This window comes from Perissodus microlepis, chromosome 1, assembly GCF_051167445.1.
Source record: "Perissodus microlepis isolate ML-2025 ecotype Zambia chromosome 1, ASM5116744v1, whole genome shotgun sequence".
Classification (NCBI taxonomy): Eukaryota; Metazoa; Chordata; class Actinopteri; order Cichliformes; family Cichlidae; genus Perissodus; species Perissodus microlepis.
Genome location: NC_140461.1, coordinates 22,554,622 through 22,579,149, shown reverse-complemented (window position 1 = coordinate 22,579,149; position 24,528 = coordinate 22,554,622). Strand labels below are relative to the sequence as shown.

The window sequence follows — 24,528 nt, the reverse complement described above, 5'->3', positions numbered from 1 at the left end:
CACAAAACCATTACAGTTACTATTTGGCGATCCTGATTTTGAAAACGGAGATTTTCCATTTTCGTTTTAAAAAATAATCCCGTCCACACGTAAACGCAGAAATGAAGGAAAACGCTGCTAGTAATATGCCAAAGCAGCAGGTAGCGATATACTCCTAACCGTGTAGAAATGTTGGCCAATCAGAAGTCTAGAAGCCTCGGTGGGAAATAGTAAACAAGGATGGGGCATAGAAGCAGAACCGAGTCGTATGTGTGGAGGGACAGTAAGTGTGTGTATATGTAAGCATTTAAACACTGCAGAGAGTACAATTAACAGTAACAGTATTGTAGAAATTCATTTCACCGAAACAATAACGTGGCGCACAGTGTGATGTCAAAAAAGGCGCACACCTTTGACGCTGCGTTTTCTCCATTTTTCTCGTCCACACGTAAATGCAAAAACGGAGTTTTCAAAAATATCCACCCTGGCCGGAGTTTTTAAAAATCTCAGTTTTCAGTGACCGAAAACGCAGATTACGTGTGGACGAAAGGTGCAAACGCATAGAAAAATCAGTGTTTTCAAAAATACCCGGGTACGTGTGGACGTAGCCTAAATGTCTCCTGCATCACTGAGAGTGAATTCTCAATGCATTTGTGTTTTTGAATCACTTTTGTTTAAGCTGTGTATTGGATCAAGGCTCAATTTTCAATCTGTTGTGATGACACCCATGTGTAAATACTAGGGGTGCAACGATACACAAAATTCACGGTTCGGTTCGGTTCGATACTTTGGTGTCACGGTTCGATATTTTTTCGATACAAAAAAAAATGTTCATGCCTTTTTAATTTGTCATTTATTAAAATTATAAATATATATTTTAACTCAAAAGTACAGTTTTTAAATTTAATGTTGCTGAAACAACAAAGTAATAAAACAAAATAAATATATCTGATTGAGGAATCACTCATCTTTGGAAAAGAGAGTTTATTACAGAGAAATGTCTCTTTCCAAAATAAAAGCTATACTATACGCTTCTTCTGGGCTATATTCTCAGCAGCATATTAAACATATCAGGTCCCCATAAGGAGAATCATGTGCTAACGGCTGTCTAAATGACTCGGGTAAAGTTTGTAGCATGCGTGCTTGTTGTTTTTGTCTGCTTCCACTTGTCTTTGCACTAGGATGATGTCGGCGTAAATGTGCAGTCATATTCGTTGTGTTCCCACTAGTGCTGTCAGCGTTAATCTCGTTGAAATGACGTTAACGCCACAACATGGCAAATCTCCGTTAACGAGCTACCGCGGATCGCCCCGGGCTGGACGGCCAACACGTTAACGAGCTAACTTCACTAACACACTAGTTCCCACCAATGTAATTGAGCATTGCGTGGCACATCCAACATACTGTTCTACTTTAGTCCATGACGCGCTTACCTTCAGGGTCATACGTCACATGAAAACCTAAATAGTTCCAAACGCCAGATCTGAATGAGGGTGGGGGAGGTTCAATTTGCCATGTTGCAAGGAGAGCTTAACTTCTGTCTCGCTAGCTTGCCCTGCGCTCAGTGAATCTGCGTTCGACTACTCCGCCTAGGCTGCACTGTCGAGCGCAGATCCACTGAGCGCTCAACACAGACAGCATTGTCAGAAGGAAAGTTGATAAAATTAAAAATTTTGTATTGTTCGATACATATGCGTACGGAACCGAAAGCACTGTATCGAACGGTTCAATATCGATACGAGTATCGTTGCACCCCTAGTAAATACACATGCTAAATTCTGATTTTAATGAGCACAGGGAAATGTTCGTCATCAGCAGATAGATATGGGTATAACTTATCTCCAGGATTTCTGAAGGTCTTTCAGAGTTTTTCGTTGGCTACCTTTTCACTCTTTCTGTTTTATCATTTTCAGAGGAGTGGTTTTTTTTTTTTGTTGTTGTTGTTTTTTGTTAAGCCACTTAACACTAACCTGTGAATCATTCAAGCATAGAAAAGGTGCCTAACTCAAGTGATGAATCAATGTTGTGTCTACGCATAACAGACAACTTAGCAAAGACCAGTTTTAATTTGTGTCTTTAGGCACTTTCTTGCTGGTGACCTGTCTCAAAAAACAAAACAAAGAACAAAAAAACCAAATGAAAAAACCCAATTTGTTCCCATTTCTTTATTTGAATCAAGGAAAAATGCCAAATACATCAGTTTGAAAGGCTTAAAATGTAGTATTTTTACACCTACATGATGATTCCTAAAGAGCTATTAGCTGAAAACCTGCCATATCTCAGCGTGTTGTGCAGTGTGTCCTTTAAAAAATGAAAAAAGTGGACAAGTAGAGGATAAACAAAGAAGTGGTAGACCTAAAAAACTACCTACAGCAGATGAAGAGTATCTGAAACTCATGATCTTAAGAAGCAGGAAAAAATCTGGAAAAGACCTAGCTGGACCTTCAAGTGATCCATCTGTAAAAGTAAAAGTAAAAGAGTAGCTGTCAAGTCATTCCTAAAGCCTCCCCAGAGCCTGGACCTCATTACTGAAGCTTTTTGGGATCAAATTGAGAGAGAATGGAACAAAAGGCAGCCAACATCCAAAGATCTCAAACTTTCAAACAAACATTATATTTTCCTAGCAAAATATAAAGAAGTGAGAGGTGGCTCAAGAGTTTTGCACACTCATAGAATAAATGAATAGCAACAAAATTTGTTGATAAAACTGTGTAATTACATAGAGATATAGCCCTCTTGGATATTTAGATAACAGCTGAGTTGTGACAATGTGTTTTACACATTACAACCCTCTTGCCCCGCTTTTTTTCAACCCAAAACTGACCTGCCAGACTGTGAGAAGCTTTAATTTAATTATTATGAACACTCTCTCCCATAGCTACATGGCACCGAAGTAAGGCCATAGTCTGTGTAGACTGTAAGGCTGTTTTGTATGGAGCCTCTCTGCTAAGTGTGTAGAAGAATAAGTAGTTGGCTAGAGAATTAACAGTTTCTGTTAACTTAACTAATAGAAACACATCTCCTTATGTATGATTTTGCACTGTTTTACTGAAGTATTTTTTAAACACTAGCTTGAGCTTGTTATGTTCAGTTTTGACCCACAATGTTATTCTCACTAATTTGCAAAAGACCTGCCATAAATTTAATGTAAAAATGAATCTTACCAGCTGAGAAAATGTTGCTCAGTAAATCTCCAACCTGCAGGGGAAAAAAACAAAAAAAACAGACAGTTTGGCTGGGGGTGAGGTGGGGGGTGGAGAGTGATGACTCATGCACGCAGTAGAGGTCCCTCCCTTTCCACTTTTTTCAGTGTCCAATCATTTTTTTCACAGCTGTCACTCACTGCCTCCAAATCAAATCCTCACAATGCCTTATGTACTTTATTTGCAAGGTCTAGAACATTTGAGGTAAGAAACAATGCAGCTCACATCATTTTATTACACAGATTGTAGCATGATAATATGATTGTCCTGAAATACACGTAATAATCCTGTGAATCCTGGACATGTTGTTTATGTTGTGCCAACAAAATTTGACTCAAAAATCCATAAATAAATTTCCGTGTGCTTCAGGATGAAAGTTTAAATTGCTACTTCATAAACATAGACATGTTTATATAAAACTATGTTTTGATTTGAAAAACACTGGGGAAAAAAAGCTATATTAATTTGCCATTTTTAAAATTTAATTGCTTTCAGATTACTTCTTCAAAACATAAGCAGCATATAACCCAACAGAGAGACTAATCGCTGCACCGGGTTGCCCACGTACAGTAAATATTGAGTTATTGTCTCATAGTTTGAGAGAAGATACAAGTGTCTGCTATCCCCATTTCTCCAGAGAGCTACCCAGCACAACTGTAGTGTAAGAGCCAGTCTCGGGACTCCTTGAAGTGGGCGGATGCTTGACATGGGCTTTATGAGCTTTATGTAGAGGAGGACAGGGACTGGGGGTTTTCCTCTTTGCAGTCAAGTTTTTATTGAAAATTTTAACAAATGTACATACAGAACAAAGGCAGACTCTGCATGAATTATGTGAAAGTAATAGTGAGGGGGAAAGAAGACCAAATAAAGTGGGAAGATTAAGAGATTGTGACAGGTTTTGGGAATGTTATGGTGTTTGACGAGGTGGGTAGAGTACTACAAGAACCTTCATAAATCGGCAGCTGTACACGAAGCTTTAAAACTACTCTAGTTAAAACCATTAATCCCAAAAGATGAGATCCAAAAAAGAAGCAACGTGATGTCAAAGTGACTGTGACCCTAAATAGTCGTGCTTAATCCCAGCTCTGCGCTCATGGCCTGCTGCAGTGCAGTTTTGGGTGATAACACCATCGGGTAATTAGGATTCTGCACACTATTTCCAAATACATCCTCAGCCTCTCGGAGCCCTGCCTTTTATAAATGTACTAAATTATGCTTTCTTGACAGCAATTTGTGCCACCAGTTTAGTTTACCTGAACTAGGGGACGTTCCTGGTGGTCCCAGGATCAGCACCTTGGACAGCGATCATGACAAAGTTATGGAGACAATGTAAAATAAAATTTAAAAAAATTTATATCCACATGGTTAGGAAGCACAAAGATCAATTAATACTCCTGAACCTTTACCACAACTGATCAGAATATTATTTTATTATCATCATGGAACTCAAGACACATAAAATCATATGAACCCTGGTCCCATTATTGGAACCGTAACGGGAAAAAAATTAAAAGTCATATGAATTAAAAAATAAATGTTATTAAGTTAATGTTATTCAGTAATATGACAATAAATTTCTCAAATACTTAAGTGACACAGACCTGTCGTTGACCATCTGACAACCACCGGTTGCCAGGGAAAAGTGTGCATTCTCTGACCGGTTGTGAGTGGTTGTTGATGGTAGCTTGATGTCACAGTGAACATCTAGAGACCAGTCAGTGACCCCTCCTGGTAACTACCAGGCACTAGAGGAAGGTTTGTATTCCACGAACTGCTGGCGAGTGGTTGCTAGAGGTGGTCACTAGAATGAACTTGGTGACAAAGAGATAAATGCACCAAAAACCTTGTAATGGCTTTGTTCGCTAGCAGGTTTCCACAGTCATTAGAGTCATTATAGAAGACATGAACTTGTCTGCAAACACTTGCCAACTGCTTGCCAAGTGGTACTGAAACTTGAGTGTGATACAAACCAGAAGTTGTGCCTTACCACTGCTACCAACACTTTTCAGAAAGTGCAAATTTTACTTTGAAGGTGAATGCTTTCCATTTCTGCCTTTCCAAAGGCAGAAATATTTGTGTTGTTAGTTTCTGTTGCACTTTTTCAAGTTTCACTACAGCTTGGAGAGTAAATGCCAAGTATTTGCCGAAAGTCAGCATCTTCCTTGCCAATAACTGGTGACCACAGAAACATCGCAAGGTTTTCAGTGAAGGTATCCTCTTTGTGACCTGTTTCCCCTGGTGACATCAAGTAACTTATGTCAACCACTCACCAACTGGCTGGGAAGCACACATTTGCTGGGGGTCTAGGGCTTTGTGACTGAGACCTACGTTATGTAGTGGTTTCTTCCAAAAAAAAAACATGGTTTTGCTTGTGTCTTATAAAATCTAACAAATTATTCTTTTGTTTTGTTTTTGATTTTTTTTTTGTTATACATTTGCAGGATGTTTGCAGGATGTTTCCAGGAGTTGCCCCTTTTTGTTTTTTTCCAAGAAGGTTCTGACAGTTTGTCAATTCTAATTTGATTTGTGACAATTTTATCTCCTTTTCAATTTTGTCCTGCAAACTTATTTTTTGACTGGCAAATTAGCCACATAATCATTTGGTGTGTTTAGCTTTGACTTTAATGATGATTGATCTGTTACAGTAAATGTAGAGATGATTTATTTGGTGAAGGAAAGCTGCAGGGACACCCATAATTTTTGAGTACACTGCTGCCATGAGCTAATTAAATTGTTAATTAAATGAAATATTCACTTTATTTAATTTTTATTACATATAGACTTTCAATTGTTTGAAGTCTTATATTGGATGGGAATTTTCTGTTCCTGGCAGTTGTGCTGTAGTTGATGGAAAATTTGAGATCATCGTGTGATTTTTCTCTTTACATGTCTAAAGAACTGCTGCTTCTGTTGGTTTGTAAACTTTGAAATTTGAGAGTCTTATTGGTCTAGAGATTTTTTGCGAGGGCCCTTTTCTAGAAGTACAGATTAGTGTTATTCCTCTTGACTTTATCAGCCCACCAGCTTCACTCTCCTCCTCGGAATGATTATCCCATTTTAAGTAAGCATACATTACTATTAGGAGGCAACTGGTCTATTGTTTACATCAGCTTCGTCTTTGTATTTGACTGCATTTTATTGTATATTACAGTGTGCAGTGTGTTGCTCTATATGTCCAACTCAAAGATGTGAGTGTAAAAACTGCAGGAATAATGTTAAACTTAATAAATATATATATATATATATATATATATATATATATTTATATATATATATATATATATATATTTTTTTTTTGTATTCTGTGTTTATCAAAATATTTTATATTGATAAATATAGTGCATTTGGAAAGTATTCACAGTGCTTCAGTTGTTCCACATTTTGTCATGTTGCAAAGTTAATTAAATTCACAGCCTTTCCCATAAGAATTGTGCTCAGGTGCATGACAGGATTGTATCGAGGTACGGATATGGAGAAGAGTAGAGACATATTTTTGTAGATGGGAGTTTGGAAAGTTTGGATCCACCGGTTATCGTCCTAGATGTGGTTGCCTGGCCAATCTGAGCCATTGTGATAGAAGGGTCTTAGTGAGGGAGTCTGACAGAGCTCCGGTGTTGGTCATTGCAGAGAGGAGAACCTTCCAAAAGAACAACAATACTGTACTACTCCAGCAATCAGGCCTGTATGGTAGAGTGGCCAGATAGATGCCAGTCCTCAGTAAAAGGCAAGGCAAGCTATTCGAAGTACTTTAGAAGCGAAAGGAGACAAACGCATTAAAATGAGAAAACAGCACATGACAGCTTGGTTACCAAAACTCTCTGGTCTGATGAAACACAGAACTCTTTGGCCTGAATGTCAAGTGTCTTGTCTTGAGGAAACCAGGCACCACTCATCACCTGTCCAATATCATCCCTACAGTGTAGCATGGTGGTGACAGCATCGTGCTGTGGGTTTTTTGGCAACAGAAACTGGGAGTCAGGATTGAAGAAAAGATGCAGCAACATAAAGAGACATCCTCCATGATAACCTCCTCCAGACTTCTCTGGACCTCTGACTGAGGCAAAGGTTCATCTTCCAACAGCACACAGGCAAGATAACAAAGGGACCACTCTATGAATATCCTTGAGTGGCTCAGCCGGATCCCAGACTTGAACCCGATTGAACATCTCTAGAGATCTGAAAATGGCTTGACACTCCCCATCCAATGTGATGGAGCTTTAGAGGTTCTGCAAAAAAGAATGGGAGAAACTGCCCAAAAATAGGTGTGCCAAGCTTGTAGCATCATACTTAAAAAATACTTGAGGCTGTAATTGCAGCCAAACACAGTACTGAGCAAAGACTGTATGTATGTACAAACACTTATGTACAGGTTATATTTTAAATTTTTACATTTTTAATAAATTTGCAAGAATCTCAAGCAAACCTTATTAACTTTGCCACTGTGTGGTATTGGGTGTATAATCTTGAGGTGAAAAATGAATTGAATCCATTTTAGAATAAGAATGTAACATGACAAAGTGTGGAATAAGTGAAGCGCTATGAATACTTTCCAGAGTCAATGTATCATGGATTTCATTTTTCTCTACAGATTCCGTAAATAAGCTGCTGTGTGTTCATGGCTTTATGAACATTAATGGCAGTTTTCCAGCCTTACAGCAAGGTGACATAAGGAAGAACATAAAGCCACTTAACCATCCAGGGACAGATTGTGCCTAAAATTTGCTATATATGGTGAGGGGAGACACTATGACAAACAGACTAGCCAGCTTCCTGAAATTGTTTAGATAGTTTTCCAGTATGTCCTCTGCCTTGTGCAGCACTAACAACTACACACATTTGTAGACCAATAGCCATACCCTGTAGCAGCTATTCCAAAAAAGGGATGTCTATAAAAAAAAATTTAAAAATTGGCTTAAAAAACAACCCAAGAATGTTGTTTTATTAATGTCTTAGTTGGCAACTTTCCCAAGAAAGAAAGAATTTGACAAAAGTCCAACATTTATCATGTGAAGCTATTTTTTCAGACTTTATTTATGTTAAAACTCTGATAGTGGGTTTTGACTCAGTTATCTTCACTTTGAGTATACATGGCTGACACTGAATGCTACAGCACATGCACTGTGTCTGTGCAGTGCAGGGTAATGCTAATGAAAATGTAATAAACATTCTTGTTATTAGTGCTTTTTTTCCCCATTTATGGGTTTGTTTTATAATTTGAGTCAATAATAATAATATTGATTGAGTATATTCAGATAATATACTCACCAACCACTTCAATAAGTACACTGTACTAGTACTGGGTTGCGCCCTCTTTTTCTTGTAGAACTGCCTTAATTCTTTGTGCATAGATTGAACAGGGAAACTTTGCTCAGAGACTTTACTTCACATTGACATGACAGCATCACACAGTTGCTACAGATTTGATGCAAATCTCCTGATCAACCACATCCCACAGGTGCTCTGTTGGACTTAGATCTAGTGTCTGTGGAGGCCATTTGAGTACAGGAAACCAGCTTGAGATGATTTGAGCTTTGCGCTATCCTGCTAGAAGCAGCAATCAGACACTATGGTCCTAATGGAATGGACATAGTCAGCAGCAATACTCAGTTGGACTGTGATGTATTTTTTATGTTCAGTCGGTATTAACAGGACCAAAGTGTGCCATGAAAATATGTCCCACACCATTACACCACCAGCCTGAATCACTGATACAAAGGTGGATATATTAATGACCTTCCTTGTCATGTTGTTTACACTAAATTCTACCATCTTAATCTGGCTGCAGAAATTGACTCATCAGACCAGGTAATGTTTTTTCCAATCTTCTATTGTCCAGTTTTGATGAGCCAGGACAAATCAGTAGCATCGATTTTCTGTTGTTAGCTTGCAGGACCTGATGTGGTCTTCTGCTGTTGTAGCCATGGGTTTGATGTTTGTGTACCCAGAGATGTTCTTCTGCATACCTAGTTTGTAATAAGTAGTTCTTTACTGTTGCCTTTCTATCAGCTCAAAGCAGGCTGACCATTCTCCTAGATAGAGGTGTATCTAATCAAATAGCAAATGAGTGTATTTAAAAACACACCATGTAGTTATTTTGGAATCTAGAATAGTCATAATGGTCACAATAAGATATGTCTCTTAAATGTCTCTTAAATGTAAATGAGAAGTACTTTAGTACTTCTACATCCTCTCACCTTGTTAGTCATTTTCTATTATTTGTATACTATCTAGACATTTACAAATGATGACATTTAGATAAGTAGAATTCATTGTTTCAGGACTATCAGCAAGATTTAATGGAGATAATCTGTTTATTCATTTTGACGTTTAACTTTGGACAGAAGTGGACCACAGGAAGACCGAGGGTTTGGCCAATAGATTAGACCAGAACAGGTTTGAACAGCTGTGCATAAAGGTCATCCATTAAGGATCCAATTTCTCTCACATTTTTAGATGCTAGATGTAAGCAAGGGAATGGAGCAAACAGAACTGTAATAGTTTATATTTTAGCTTTTAATCCTTTAAAAGTAAGAGCAAAACCCAAACCTCATGCCACTGGAATAGCGTCATGAGTTAATTTCCTTGCCTGAGTTTTGACAAAGTTTGTCCCCTGCTGTGCCACTTTTTTTTTTCTCCTTTCTTTACAAAATTCCCATCATTAATTTGTGTTTCTGAAAAGGATACTTAACCTTGCATAGGCACTTCTGAAAAAGTCTGGCCTTCTTGATGTCTTCTAAGTGCCTCTAACATGATTTGCTCATTCTCAGGCTATAAATGACCTACAAACTTGAGACGGGTGTTATTGTTGGCAGATGAACTACTGCTGTTTTTGCGTGCATAGACGTGTCTTGTCTTAACTAGCTCAAATACCTCCTCGAGCACATTTATTTAAACTTGTGCCAAAAGAGGGCAAGCGGTGCTGAATAGATGAGGAATGAAAGTATTTGTTGTAACTTTGCAGCATTCCTTTAACAAAAGAGAGATTAGTTCAACATACGCAGAGGCAGGAGCCTTCTGGCAAAGAGTTTTGTCAACAGTTTTGTGCTTCCCTATCAGTTGTTCATTCTCACTCGCTCACTCATTCACCCACACTTTAAAAAAAATATATATATATATATTTTTTTTTTACTCACTCTCAGTCCACTTGTCATATGTTAAGTCCACTTTAAGTTTAGGTAGGTGAGTCATGTATATGTGTCAGACATGAGTGATCACCATCAAGATAATCTCATGTCTGCTTTCACTGGCCATCTGTGTTGGACACATTTGCCTCCTACCTGGTGAAGTTAAAGTCAAAACGTGTGTGGAAGCAGTAATGAAACAAACAGTTTGAGGCTGTGCTGCGGAGGTTCGGGCGTGAGATACAGTTGGAACATAGCAGTGAGATTTTATGTCCAGTCAAGTTCACATTGGCCAGATGTGTAGCCATCGGACTATTCTCTACAGCCACTAAATCCCGCATTATTACCACTGATTATATCAGGGTTTCCACATGAATCATTCTGTGCTCTCATCCTGCAAACATCCTGCTAAAACTGGGCACACTTGTCTCGCCATGAACTTTGTGTGACAGAGAAAGAAATGCAAACCGGTTACCTCCACTCTTGCCATGGCAACGGACGCGACAAGAAAAGCGATCCTGTACCTGTGTATCTGTCTCCCTAATGGTCTGTGTGTTAGTGTAACAAGATCTGAAAAAACTCCCCTCAATGACATTTTAGATCCCCCACTGTAACTGACCTGGGCTGGGGAGTCACAAGTAGGATTTAGGTGAGTACTCAGGCTTCTCTCAGGTTCCTGTTTGTCTTTTCCTAATGAATTCAGCCATAAGAAAGCTTCAGATGAGGCCCATTTTTTCCGTATGGCCAGGATATCATATACTGGTGCACGAGCTGTTTTTTGTTTGCTTGATGCAAAAGCTTTATTTTTTAGATATGTATGTAAAATATCTCTCTTTGACTTGACATATGAACTGATGAAGCATTTGTCATTTTACTTTGAGAAAAAAAGTGCTCATTAAAAATGCTGTGGGATGACTGCTGAGGTGTCCTGCATTATAGCACCTTGCTGCTTCACTGTTGGACTGCACCACTCGGCCACTCCTAACTCTCCTGTTCCCTCTGCTGGGAAAGGCAGATATTGCACACTCCAGACGAAGTACAAAACGCAGACTTGGAGTAAGTAATTTTGTTTTAAAGATCATTCTTTGCATTGCATTACCGAGAATCACCTGCATCTTGTTCTGGTTTGATTCCAGTCTGCCGCATTCTCTGCAAAAGGCATGGCCTAGGTGAAAGCCTTGCTGAAAACCCCTCGGTATAAAATATTGTGAATGAGTCATTCCCAAGTTTGGTGTTAATCATCATTTCAAACGCCAAACCTATTATCACCAAATCTTTTCAAGAAGTTCTTGTGTCCATCTGGTGGCAGAAGTAGCAGGTTTGCTTTTCTTTTTTTTTTTTTAAAGGGAGGGAGGAGGGTTTTTTTCCCTTCTTTCTTTTTTGCAGCAGCATTCAGGTCGTTTGAAAAAGCTTGTTATCCTCCAGCATAGGAACCAGATTTTTAGTTTACCTTGTAAATGACCTTGTAAAGATAAGGCTTCCTTTTTTTCCCCTTTGGACATGCACTCAATTTTTAGGTTACTTTATTTGGTTTGTGCATGCGTGTGTTTGTGCGTGTGTGTGAAGGAGGCGAAACCTTCGCTGAACCTTGTACAGATGGAGTGTCTGTGCTTGGTGCAGTAGTTATACAAAGAAGAATAAATACTCAGCATTTGCATTTTCAGCTAACCGCCTCTAAGAATATTGAGCATCAGCTGTCTGTCTGTCATTTGAACTGGTGAAATAGATCAGCGTTACCTTTGTTCTTTTGGCCACAGCTCCCTCAAGATGTGACAAAAGATTGTTGTGACAAGTGCCTCACCCTCCAGCAGAGGACCAGTTTGTCTCCCGTTTGCCTGTGTCGACTGTTTGATAAAAGCCAGCCTACTTTTGCTGTTTGTGTTTTCGTTTTCCTTTTTTGTATTGAATAGCACAACAGGCAAGTTCATTATGCGTGTGACTCATCCCACTAGCCCACACCCCCTCCCCATCTGCTGCTGTGCGCTGGAAAGGAGAGGGAACCGCCATTGATCACTTCTTCCCTCACACATGCACGCACACACCCCACCTTCAACGTCACTATCGATCGACATGTTTAATGTTTTTGTGGGAAATAGCTGGCATTTCCTTTTGTGTCCTTTTACATCTGTTCCCGACCATTTGCTGACATTCGAATAAATCACGGAGCAGACATGTAGAAGATGAAAAGTAAAAGATAATCTAGCGAATTATTCAGACAGTCTCAGACCAATCAGACACTGATTGAACATGCTGTGATTTCTTTTTCAAGGAAAAAGAAATCACATATAAGGAAAAATGTATGGATAGGTGAGCTTTTCTTTTTTTGCATATGGTATTCAATTGTTACAGCTGTTAACAGCAAAGACCCCGCAGAATGGTCGATAAGCGTTACATATATCCTGCATAAAACATTTCCTGACTGCCCCGCTCTCAATACTTGATTAATAAAATAAAAAAAACACTGACATCCACATATGAGATTATTTTGAAGTCGATGATTAATATTTTTAACAAACGTTCAAACACAATTTCCCTTTGTTTGTCTTCTCTTACAGTGCTTTAAAAAAAAAAGTAAAATAGAATAAGAGTTGGTTTATGGAGCAAACAGAAACTTGTGTGCTAAAAAACTGAGAAACATCACAATGAAATCAAGGCAATAGTTTTTTCACTTTCTAATCTTTCTGACTTGGTCTTTTTTTACATCAAGAACTGAAAGACACTGTTCGTCGACGAAACAGTTTGCAGGTAGTGTATGGTGACTTCACAGCAGTTCTGGCCTGCCAAAAGGTCCAATCTGGTCCCCAGGCTGGCTCTGAAAAGTGTGAAAATTGCAGAAAGGAGGGTATAAGTTGTTAAGAATGGATCACATCATGAGATTGGTTGTCTGAACTGTTAATTTAATCCGAGTCAGAGGTCTGAATCATCCTCACTTTTACAGTCTTCTTACTGACAAAGAAGGTTTTCATACCACACCAAAGAAAGGTGGTTAAACCACTGTGTCCTGCTGATGCATTATAGCACATAATGTTGAAACTGCACCTAATTTTGTTAAAACAGCGCAATACTGTAAAGGAGTGGTGGAGATCGAATCGGCCTGTGTGCAGCCCGTGAACTGAGTTTGACTCTTCTGGTTTACAGGGATTCCTGCAGCCTTATTACTATAGTGCTTCCCTGCTGCACTTGAAACAAAGAGCACACTAACAGCGATTGAGCTGACTGTTAAGGCCATGACTTCACAACTAAATTGATGATGAGACACGATCCATTAGGGCCTGTCTGATGGTGTCTTGTACATGCATGCTGAGCACTAGTGTGCGTGTGTATGACACAATTATTGTCTATCAGCAGAACACTGCAATATCAAGGGAAAAGAAAGCAAAGAAGTTTATAAGTTTAAAAAAAGGCTGAGGTCAAGATCTCTTTAGGACAGACAAAACAGTGAGTAACCCTTTTAACTGGAAACTGCAGGCTGAATGTGTCTATAGCTTCTGAAATGATGATGCATGTCAAGTTTGCTTCACCACTGATAAACAGTACATATATGGTCTTTATTTAATCAGGTAATCTCTTGAATTGGATTGATAAGAAGGTTGGTAGAGATGAGAAAGATTCCTATGGGAGCGACTTGGGAGTGTTCTCTTCATCAAGGCGGTTGTATGATGAAAGAGTCTGTTGTGTGAGGATTAAGGTCATGTGCATTAACATAATAACAGCACTTCCATTAATTTTGGTTCAGTTACCTTGAATTACGGGATTTGGTGAAGTGTTTATATTTGTTTTCAGGCATTTCCATAACTGCAAGTATCAAGTCAAATGTGTTAGAGCTTCTCAAAAAAGTTCTTACAGTATAATTTAGGCTCTAAGGCTAACATGAATACATTTGCATTAGCACATCGTCACATCCAGTTTATCAGAGCTTTGTTGCTGAAAACAACTGCCTCCTGCTGTTTAAAATGACTCTGATTTCCTGCAGATTTTCCTACAAAGTCAGGTGATAATTCTGTGTGAATTTGGGACTAAAAGCAAAAGAATAGCTATTGGTTTCAGTGAAACAGACACCTTATATGACTTAAGTAACATTTATATTTATTTATTAACATATATAATATTTATATTTTTATATAAAATGTATGCATTATGCAGTCCAGATCTTCATCTGGAATTTCTGGATTAGCATCCATCCATCCATCCATTTCTGGGTCAGCTGCCATGGTGTGAGAGGCGGGGTACACCCTGGACTGGTCACCAGTCTGGCACAGGACAGACAACCATCCACGCTCACATTCACATCAAGAGCCCAAAGTGAACACACGCAGACGGAGTGAGAGCATGCAGACTTCACACAGAAAGGTCCCAGCCTTGATTCAAACCCAGGAGTTTCTTAATGTGAGGTGACAGTGCTAACCACCATGTTCATAATGATTAAACTTCTAATAAAAGCTCCACTAAGTTTACCAGAAATTGTCAATCAGTCACAGTTTACACAGCGTTATTGCCACAGGCTAAAGACTGTGCTAAAGAAAAATTTTGCCTGCTGACTGGCTAGGTTGTGCTCCCAGGCTTGTTGGTGCACTGAGTGTGGGTTCCCTGTCACAGCCAAGAAAGTTGCAGAATAAGGTTTGGGGGAAAATATTGTATTTTTTATTTGTAATGTATACATGACGAACTGTTCAATAAGCTACATTTTTCAGACATAGTTTGGAGAGATATTTGCCGACATTAAGGTTAAGATATGGTAAAATATTGGACAGTCTGTCTCGGTTTTTGGCCAGCTTTTGCCCTTTAGTTTGAGACATTTTGAAATTACATTTATTTCATTATGATCAGGAGGTACTTTGGTACTTATAGGCCTTTATAATTGTGGCTTTAAAATAAGGGTTGGGCGACTGGACGAACATATCGACTATCTACGATAGGCTGAGCCTTTCACCGATCGTTTTTAGAAGAGCGATTTATTTATTTGCCCATGAGTATGTTTGCTAATAATGTTGGTTGAAGCTAAGAGAAGCAGTCAATGGAAATAATAATAGGGCTGTTTAATGGCACCCTCTTCCATCTGCAAACAAATGCACCCTCCTCAGAGTGCGCCCAAATGCAGCGATTCATTTACTCAAATTCATAACAGAAAGAAAGAAAGGCAGTAGCCTATGTTAAAAAAAAACATTTTATTTAAATAAAAAAAAACAACACAATGGTGGGGAGGGAAACAAACAGCAACTGCCTTCTTAAATAAATAAATAAATAAATAAATAAATGAAGAATCCAAAAAGTAGCTATATTAATACTGAAACAAACAAGAAAAGAAGGTAAAATATTCCCTCCAAACAAAATGTATAAATTCTAAATGTGCAAATCCACGCATGATTACATTGCTCCACCCATTAAAAAGTCTGCGCCTGCACACGTATATTGCCTTTATCGTCATTTATTGGACTGACGATTGTCGGTTGGAAAACTTTTACATATCGCCCAACCTTACTTTGAAACAAGTCCAGGTACAGGATACCTTGGATAAATGTTAGTTTTATATGTATATACTGACCATGTTTACCTTGAACTTACGGCTTATGTAAATTTTAGCTTTAATGTTGTTATTCCATGATGGGGGAAAAATACTTTTTATTAATTACAACACCCCTCAGTGTGTTGTAATCATCGTGAAATCACTTCCTTTTTAACGTCTTTATTGCTAAATTTGATTGCCCCGAACTGAATGTGAAAAATTCAAATGAATTCTTTTGAAGGCTTGGTCTGAGCTATAATGCATTCATACAGTGCTGTTAAAAGGTATTTTCCCCCTTCCTGTTTTTTTGTTAAGTCTTTTTAAATGATAATTTCATTTATTAAGGTGAAACGATTATCCAAACTAGTCCTATGTGAAACGTAATTGACCCCTGTAGTTATGAATTAACTGTGACTAATCACATTTTTGTAAAGTGGAGTTCAATTTCTCTTGCCACACCCATGCCTGCTTACTGCCAGATCTGTTGGATCAAGAAATCACTTAAATAGAACCTGTCTGACAAAGTGAAGAAGGGTAAAAGATGTTAAAAAAGGACCAAAGTCACTGACATCTATCAGTCTGGAAAGAGTTACAAAGTCATTCCTAAGGGTTCGGAACTCCAGCTCTTATACACAAATGGAGAAAACTTGACTGGTGAACTTTCCCAGGAGCCTACCAAATTACTCCAAGAGTGCATCAATGACTCAGGAGGTCATAAAAGAGCCCAGAACAACAAAAACTGGAGGCCTCAGTTAAGGTAGTGTTCATAATACTGCAATAAGAAAGAGACTGGGTAAAAATGGCATCCATGAGACCATTTCAAGTAGAAATCCACTTCTGACCAAATGTTAATCGCCAAAACTTTTGGGAAAATACTCTTGAGAACAATGAGGCAAAACTTGAACAGTCAAACATGGTAGTGTGGTCTGGGACTGCTTTACTGCTTCAGGACCTGGACGATTTATTGTAATTAATGGAACCATGAATTTTGCTTTCTACCAGAAAATCCTGAATGTCCAGCTATCAGTTTGTTTCCTGAACTCAAGCACACTTGGGTTAGGCAACTGAACAATGAAGGGAAACATACCACCAAGTCATCTCTCAATGGAAAAATAACACAAAATAAAGTCTTTTGGAGTGGCCTAGTCAAAGTCCAGACTTATATCAAGTTGTGATGTTTTGACATGATTTAAACAGCCCATTCCTAATCGAAAACCCTCCCCCTACCCAGAATTCAAACAATTCTGCAAGGATAATGGGGTCAAACTCAATGACTCATTGCACATTATGAACAACTCCTTGATTGCAGTTCTTGCCTCTGAGGTTAGCACAACCCATTATTAGGTTTTGGGGACAATTACTTTTTTCACACAGAGCCAGGTGGGTTGGGTTAACTTTTTTCCCCATTAATTAATGAAATCATCATGTAAAAAACTGCATTTTGTATTTACCATGGTAATCTTTGTGTAGTATTAAAATGTGTTTGATGATATAAAACCTGGACCTCATTTTTAAAAATCAGGTAAGTGCTTCAAAAGTTATGTGGATAAACACACACTCTTTCACCTATTGTTGTTGGTACCATAGTTCTTGAGGTATAGACTTTAAACTTGATAAAGAGGCTGGGGAGTTCCCCCAATCAGAACTTTTTACCATACAGATCTAGATGGTGTCACAGACTAAAATGGAAGGTGACCATGTGTGAAAATGTGGGTGCCTATGCATGACACATGTCAGTGCACCACCGTGAGTTAAACACTTAAATGATGAACTAACATTGTGATGATAAAAGATGATTCACGTATATGGAGTCATGTTGTGAGAACTGTTCTTGTGCTTTCTCACATGTAGGTGGTGCTGGACATGACATTTGGAGGTGGTGGTCATACCAAAGCAATTCTGAGCACAGTTCCCGAAGTCACGGTCCTGGCCTTAGATCGAGATCCCACAGCAATTTCTCTGGCCCAGCAGTTAGCCAAGGAACACTTGTAAGTGATTTATTGAGAAAGATCAACTAGACCAAAGTTGAAGCTTCAAGCTACACACTGTTGAGACAAATGTTTATACCTTATCATGGCTAATGTTTGGCCATCAGTTTTTGTTGTTATAGCTGACAGCTTGACAGTTTTAAGCAGTGTGTGGTTTGTGGTCATTTCTTAAAGGATACTGTGGGTTTGATATACGGTGTTGCAGCTCTCCCTGTACTTTCTCACTTCTTCCCTGAGCCCGATCAAATACTGCTTGCCAAGATACAGCCCCTGAGTTCCACTGTCCAATCAGAGCCATTCTTCCTTCTTAACTTAAAGCTTTTCTCCCCCCACGCAAAGCTGGTGGGCCCAGCATGTAATTTGTCAGAGTAAGGGCCCACGCCTGCTGTGTGAGGGAGATGCTACCTCCCACAGAGGATCTATAAGTTACTGGTGGGGGGTGTGGGGGTTAAAAATGGAGAGAGAGAGAGAGAGAGAGAGAGAGGCAAAAAAAAACAAGCGAGAGAGAGAGAAAATGAAAATATAAGAGAGAGCAGGGAGACACAAGGACACAATGCCAGGGTGAGAGGGAGTGTGTGTGTGTGCATGAGCAAAGCGCGGGTGGATGAAACTAAGATGTTCCTAAGACCATGGCGTGGGAAGGAATCCTTTTACGTAGATTCTGGGGAAACCTCTCTCAAGGGAATCTGCCAGAGAAATGTGCCTGTGAGCGGGGAATGACAATTAAGAGAGAGAGAGTGAATGAGTACACTGTATTCTGTCAGCAGCAATATACCCCTGCTGTAAACTCTTCCACGCCTACTCGTGATGCAAGTTGAGAGAGGCTAGAGAAATCTAGCAATTAACCAATATTATTGGATGCCTCAGTAAAAGACCCTGGCAGCCCACGCAGTGCATCCACACAACAGGGTTAGAGGATTTTCTCTCTCCTCTGCACTCCTGTTTCTTGAGGAAAGTCTAACCTCAGTGCAAACTGTTGAGTTTCGGTGTCAGTCTGAACCCAGTTTTACAGCACAAAGAGAACAATTTCAAGTCCAAACATTTCAAAAGCATCAGCTTATGAAGGTAAATCTATTTTCCCTGAATAATATTCACCCGTGTACTTAATGGGATTTGTCTCCTGCATGTTGAGCCTTGCTATTCTCTGCATCATTCTTCTTGTTGCTATGACTTCCCTCCGCTCGAAGCTCTGCAGTAGTTGTGCCCACCGTACATGTTATAAATCTGAAAAGGCACAGCACGTCATTGAAAAGTCAAACATTGGATTTACATGTACATGTATGGTGAAACTGACTGATATGAAGTGAGATCTGAACTGTTTGCATACTCTGTGCTCTTTGTTGATTTACACCGAATGCCATGTTGCCTGTCACATCATGGGTTGTAGGCTCTGAATGCTTTGACACATGAAGCCCATTTTCTTAGAGTTTACCTGCACATATTGGCTCTCTGTCTTTATTTGGCTTATTTAAAATGTTTTCATGAGAACAGTTTCCCTCCTCTAAGGCTGTAGCTCTTTTCTGCTTTTGTTATTCAGTCGATCCTTCTTTTATTTTTTCCTTTCTACTCTTATTCCACTCTTTCTTACTCTTGTTGTTTGTTTGAAGACCACTGCATGAAATGAAATTATATTTAAAGGTTTTACATTGGAGATTTGTCAGATATGCAATTAAAGGTGAGCCTATAATAACATGTTGATGAATTATTTGGCACTTTCCTTTAGGGTTTTTACAATACTAGAATTTCAAACAGTAGAGATACCCTGGAAAATACTTAAAATTTTCAATGGCAATGGGGGGAAAATTAAAATCAATCATTTAAGAGGCATCCATTTTTAACAATAGTTACAACAGTACTGGTTGGTGCAGATGTTTTCAGCTACAGCTAAGGCTGGGTGATATGACTTTAAGTAAAAAAAAAAAAGATAATTCATGAAACATTTTCCCTCAATTAGGATTAATGAATATGAACAAACAAACCCACACACAGACAGGATATTTTTGTTTGTTAGTGTTGTAACAGATTGGCAGTATTACTTTTGGTCGTTAAAACTACAAAAAGTGTCCAAAAAACAGACACAGCATTTTGTATTTGGCAGAGGCCGCTTCAGTTGTGCTGTCAGCTCGGTGTTTGAGTTTAAATATTAACTGTCATTTTGGGAATAAAGTAGAAATTTCGAGATTAACACCCAGCTGAAGCTTTGCAGCTGCCAGCCACAGGTACACAACAATAGAACCCAGTTCATTCCTCTTAAATGCAGGTGAGGCGTAATTGCTGATGCCGCTCTGTTTTGTCAGCTTCCCCGCAGCGGCGCCACGGACCACTCCCCACAACAGCATCACGTAGGTGTAATTTTTAACCAATATAAAACATGCTGACTTTTGTTTGGTTTATTTTATTACTGAAAAAAATAGCATCTAGGCATTTTGCCATTTTTGTTGCTTTTTTTCATGGGTGAAGTCAACCAGAGCTTACTGGGAGAATAGTCCTGCATTAAAACAGTGCAAGGACTAGTGCTATGCATTTAATGCATACAACTCACCAAAACACTTCACAATTCATAAAATGCACAAACTTGAATTTACGTCTTTCTAAGCTACCCAAGCTGTCGGTTTGGTAAACTGTTTCTAAAATGTAAATGATGTAAATGTTCCCAGGCTACTTATAATAAGAAATGTTAGTTAGATTATGATATACAAGGAGTGGCTGCCACAGAGACCTACTTTTACCTCCATCAGCAAACCATGCCAAAAAAGATGTTTAGTATCACTGCTAATAATAATAATGATAATAATAATAATAATGGCTGTTAACTGGCTGCAAAAAAATCTTTTTTAATTTCTCTCTTCATTCTTGCATGTCATCTCTTGTTTTGCTGTAAGTGTAAGTGTAATAGTGTTTGCATTGCTCAGTATAGCCCACACGTCGGCAGTTGAGTTCTTTGAGTTCTTTGTAGCCGAGCGATAACCTCAATCAATCAATCAGTCGTACATCATAGACGACATGGAGAGAAGTGCTGATTTCCATGTTTAGAAACTCATGTCGTATTCGCATTTCCTAACTATGGAGAAATGAGCTTGTCAGCCAGGAAGTAAAGATGATGAAATTAAAGTGGGGAAACAGGGGGGCAGGACAAACTTCACGATTCAATATTTTCCCGTGGCTTTAACAGTACATAAATAAGTCAGAGAGAAGTCTTTTATATCCATCTCTGGGTCATCTGGGGTAATTTAGTTAAAAATAAAAGAGTCATTTCTAAAGGCTAGCCTCTCTGTGTTTGTATCCCTCTTCTGTTTTTTTCCTCCACTGGACTGTAGATATTTCCATCACCGGTCCCCTGCTGAAAGCAATCAATCACCATCTTGTCTTAGGCTTCAGTGACGCAGGTAAAGGAACTGAGCAGGTCAACACAAGGGAATATTTCAGGCTTGATTTGTGAAGAAGCAGCATGATGCTGAATGAGCATGCGCTCAGACTGAGGCTACTGTGAAGGCTGCTGATGTCCTCACCAATGGTAGCCTTAAATATTTAGTGAAGGAATGATTTCTGAAAAAAAAAAAAAAGATTCAGTACTGACCTCAGAAAAGGCAGAAAGAAAAATATCATTGCCACCTATTTTGACAGTTTGATGGATACAGTATAAAGCTGTTTTGAGAAAGTATTTTATGAAAGAACTTAAATATAATATTAGAAAAGTATACCTATTTTTTTCAATTAATTAAAGGAAATAACTCACTCATAAGGTGCTCTTAATATCACCCCTAACATTTTAGAGCTTATAAAAGTAGTAAGTGGATAACTAAAAGTAATTTTAAATTCAAATTCAGCTTCACCATAGCATGACTTTTGTGTTTTCTTCACTGAAATGTGCATATTTGTCAAACACAACATGAAAAGATCTTAAAGGGGATTTAATCTAGACCCATTTGTGTTCAGGCAGAACACAAGGAAGACGTGGAGATGGTGTGAATGGATACAAGGTGAAATGAAAAGGCGCGATCAGATGCAAATTCACTCAGGGCAGTGTGACCTGGCAGGATAAAATATAGAAGATGAGGTTTCAGCTTCAACAAAAAACCCCATATGGTTCATATTGCGGTCATTAGATGAGAGAGATAAGAAAAAAGCTGAGATACTGGAGGGGAATAGCGCACAAGCCGAACTTCGTTCATCTCTAATGCCCCTCCCAAAAAAAAAAACAAAAAAAAAAAAAACCCCACACACACAAAGTGACAATTCATATTTTGTTTGTACTCTTTGTACTCTAATTAAAGTTGACTTGTTATATTTAGGGATGGGTACCGGTATCCGGTTCTGACATAAACGGTAGTAACCAGACCGAAAAGCAGCGCACATTTCGGTGCTTTATTTCGGTGCTTTTTTTTCCTGAGCTGTGATACACTTTAGATTCTAGCCAATCATTTTACGTTTCCGAGGATAGTAGGCGCATAGTAGGCGGGCCGAGGATAGTAGGCGGGCCCAGGTACGTACATTCTTTTAGCTACAGATTAAAAAGTCTGGCTGTACTTCATAGCAAAATATGCAAACTCAGCAGCCTGCAACAAGTGCTTTAAGCTGATACTGTGATACTGTCAAAGGAAGTAACACCTCAAATCCGATGAAACACCTGGCAACGCATAGCGGTTTTTTTAAAAGCCGAGAAATGCGCCGTATTTGATAGCTTGCTGCGAGACCTCACACCGTGCACATCTACTGCGGGCGTGGTGCCTGTTATCGGACACTGAGTTAGCAACATCCCCCAAAAACCCGACGAGGAGCGTCCTGGCCCCTAGCCCTGCCAGTGTAGCAGAAATGATGACGGATGATGATGGCAGCAGCAGCCGTTCTTCTCTGCGTGAGTAGCTTAATGTTGTTCGTGTGTAATTTACATTGAGTAGGCTAACCACGTTATTACATTAATGCATGTAAGGTGAACTAGCAAACATCATCATAGCTACATGTGGCTGTTTGATGGCAGATGCTCCCTTCACCCTGGCCAAAAAGGCTAAAATGACCAAAGAAAAAGTGGAAAACAGTTAAACATGAGAGGTTTTTGGACAAAGTTTGTGTTTTTTCCATTGTTTAAGCACTGCTTCCAGCAAAGAGTGATGCCATATATGCCCCATAGCTGCAGAAAAGGCTAACATTGTTATCTTTTTTACAAAAAAACAGCTGAACATGAGAGGTTTTTGGACCAATTTTGTGTTCTCCATTCTTTAAGCACCGGTTTGAGCACCGTTTAAGCACCGGCACCGTTTCAAAAGTACCGGTTTGGCACCGGTATCGGATAAAACCTAAACGATACCCATCCCTAGTTATATTATTACTGTATGACTGGAGGTGAAATGCACTCACCAGCCACTATTTTTTGGCCAACATTTAGATTTTGGTTACCAGTTTGAGTTGATTTGAGCTTTGGGAAGTGACACATTGTCCTGGTTAATGCAGGATGATTCTAAAGAGATGGACATGGTCAGCAACAATACTCAGGTAGGCGTTGAAACAATGCTTAGTTGGCTCAAAATGTGCCAAGAAAATATCCTCCACACCATTACATAACCAGCACCAGCCTCGGCCATTGTCACAAGCGAGGATGGAGCCATGCTTTTATGTTGTTTATGCAATAATTTTCCAATCTTCTCTTGTCAAATTTTGCTGAGTCTTAGTGACTCTTAGCTAAGAACAGAAAGCTTAGACTGACTGGAGTGAGCCTTAGTACGGTCTTCTGTTGCTGTAGCCCATCTGCCTCAAAGTTCACAGTCTTGCACATTCAGAGATGCTTTTCTGGATACCTTGGCTGTAACAAGTGGTTATTTGAGTTACTGCTGCCTTCCTTTTTTCAGACTATTTTGTGTGAACTCAAGAGATGTTTGTGTGGTAGAATGTGCAAAAAACATTCCAGTAGATCAGCAGTTTCTAAAATACTCAGACCAGCCATCTGGCATGAACTATCTGTTTATCTGTTATCTGTTGTCAAGCTCTGTTTTGCAACCATGCCATTTTCAGAGTCACTTCAGTCACCTTTCTTCTTCATTCTGATTCTCAGCAACTTCAGCAAATCAACTTAACCATGGCTACATGCCTAAATGCTTCACATTGCTGACATGTGATTGACTGACTAGCAGTGTTGGGACTAACGCGTTATTAAGTAACGCGTTACAGTAACTACGTTATTATTGTGGTAACGAGCACGGTAACTAGTTATTATGCCAAAATCAGGAACGCGTTAGTGGGATTTAGATAGGGGTCGTTACTCGTTTCTTTGTGTGGTGGCTATCGCGGAGCTTCCACAGATTCAGTAACATTAGCAAGTGGTGGAGACCAGCAGGTGGATGAGGGAAAGGGGAGGCAGGAGGAGGAGAGACCCGAGGCGGCCGCTGGTCTGAGTGTCAGGTGAACTGAACTTCAGGTAAGAAGTTATGACCTGCAGTCTATCTGGGTCAGATATATACCAAGTTTCGGCGGAGTTTATTTTCGTTATGCTGACTTTTTCCGTACTGCATACTAGCTAGCATGACGGAGTTTCTATACAGCTGGATGGGTGCTATGATGTTGATGTTGAACTTTACTAACTAACCTTATGAACAAAATAGAGTTGCCAACCGTCCCGTAAAAAACAGAATCGTCTCGTAATAAGAATATTTTCTTCTTCCTGCTCCTTTTCACACATGGTTGTAGTGCTTTTTGATAGAAAGTGTGGTTGGTTTGTTTGAATTGTTGTACCAAGTGTGAAA

At 39.2% G+C, this 24,528-nt stretch overlaps 1 protein-coding gene across 2 annotated transcripts in view; it reads left to right on the top strand.

Annotated features, from left to right (window-relative positions):
- The window catches only part of LOC146393822 (12S rRNA N(4)-cytidine methyltransferase METTL15-like), a 55,354-nt gene that overhangs the window by 15,127 nt on the left and 15,699 nt on the right, over positions 1 to 24,528 (top strand). For both annotated transcript variants that reach the window (XM_084935782.1, XM_084935771.1), the window contains exon 3: positions 17,658 to 17,794. In XM_084935782.1, coding sequence (XP_084791908.1) covers positions 17,658 to 17,794 — 137 coding nt within the window. The remainder of the gene's footprint in view (positions 1 to 17,657; positions 17,795 to 24,528) is intronic.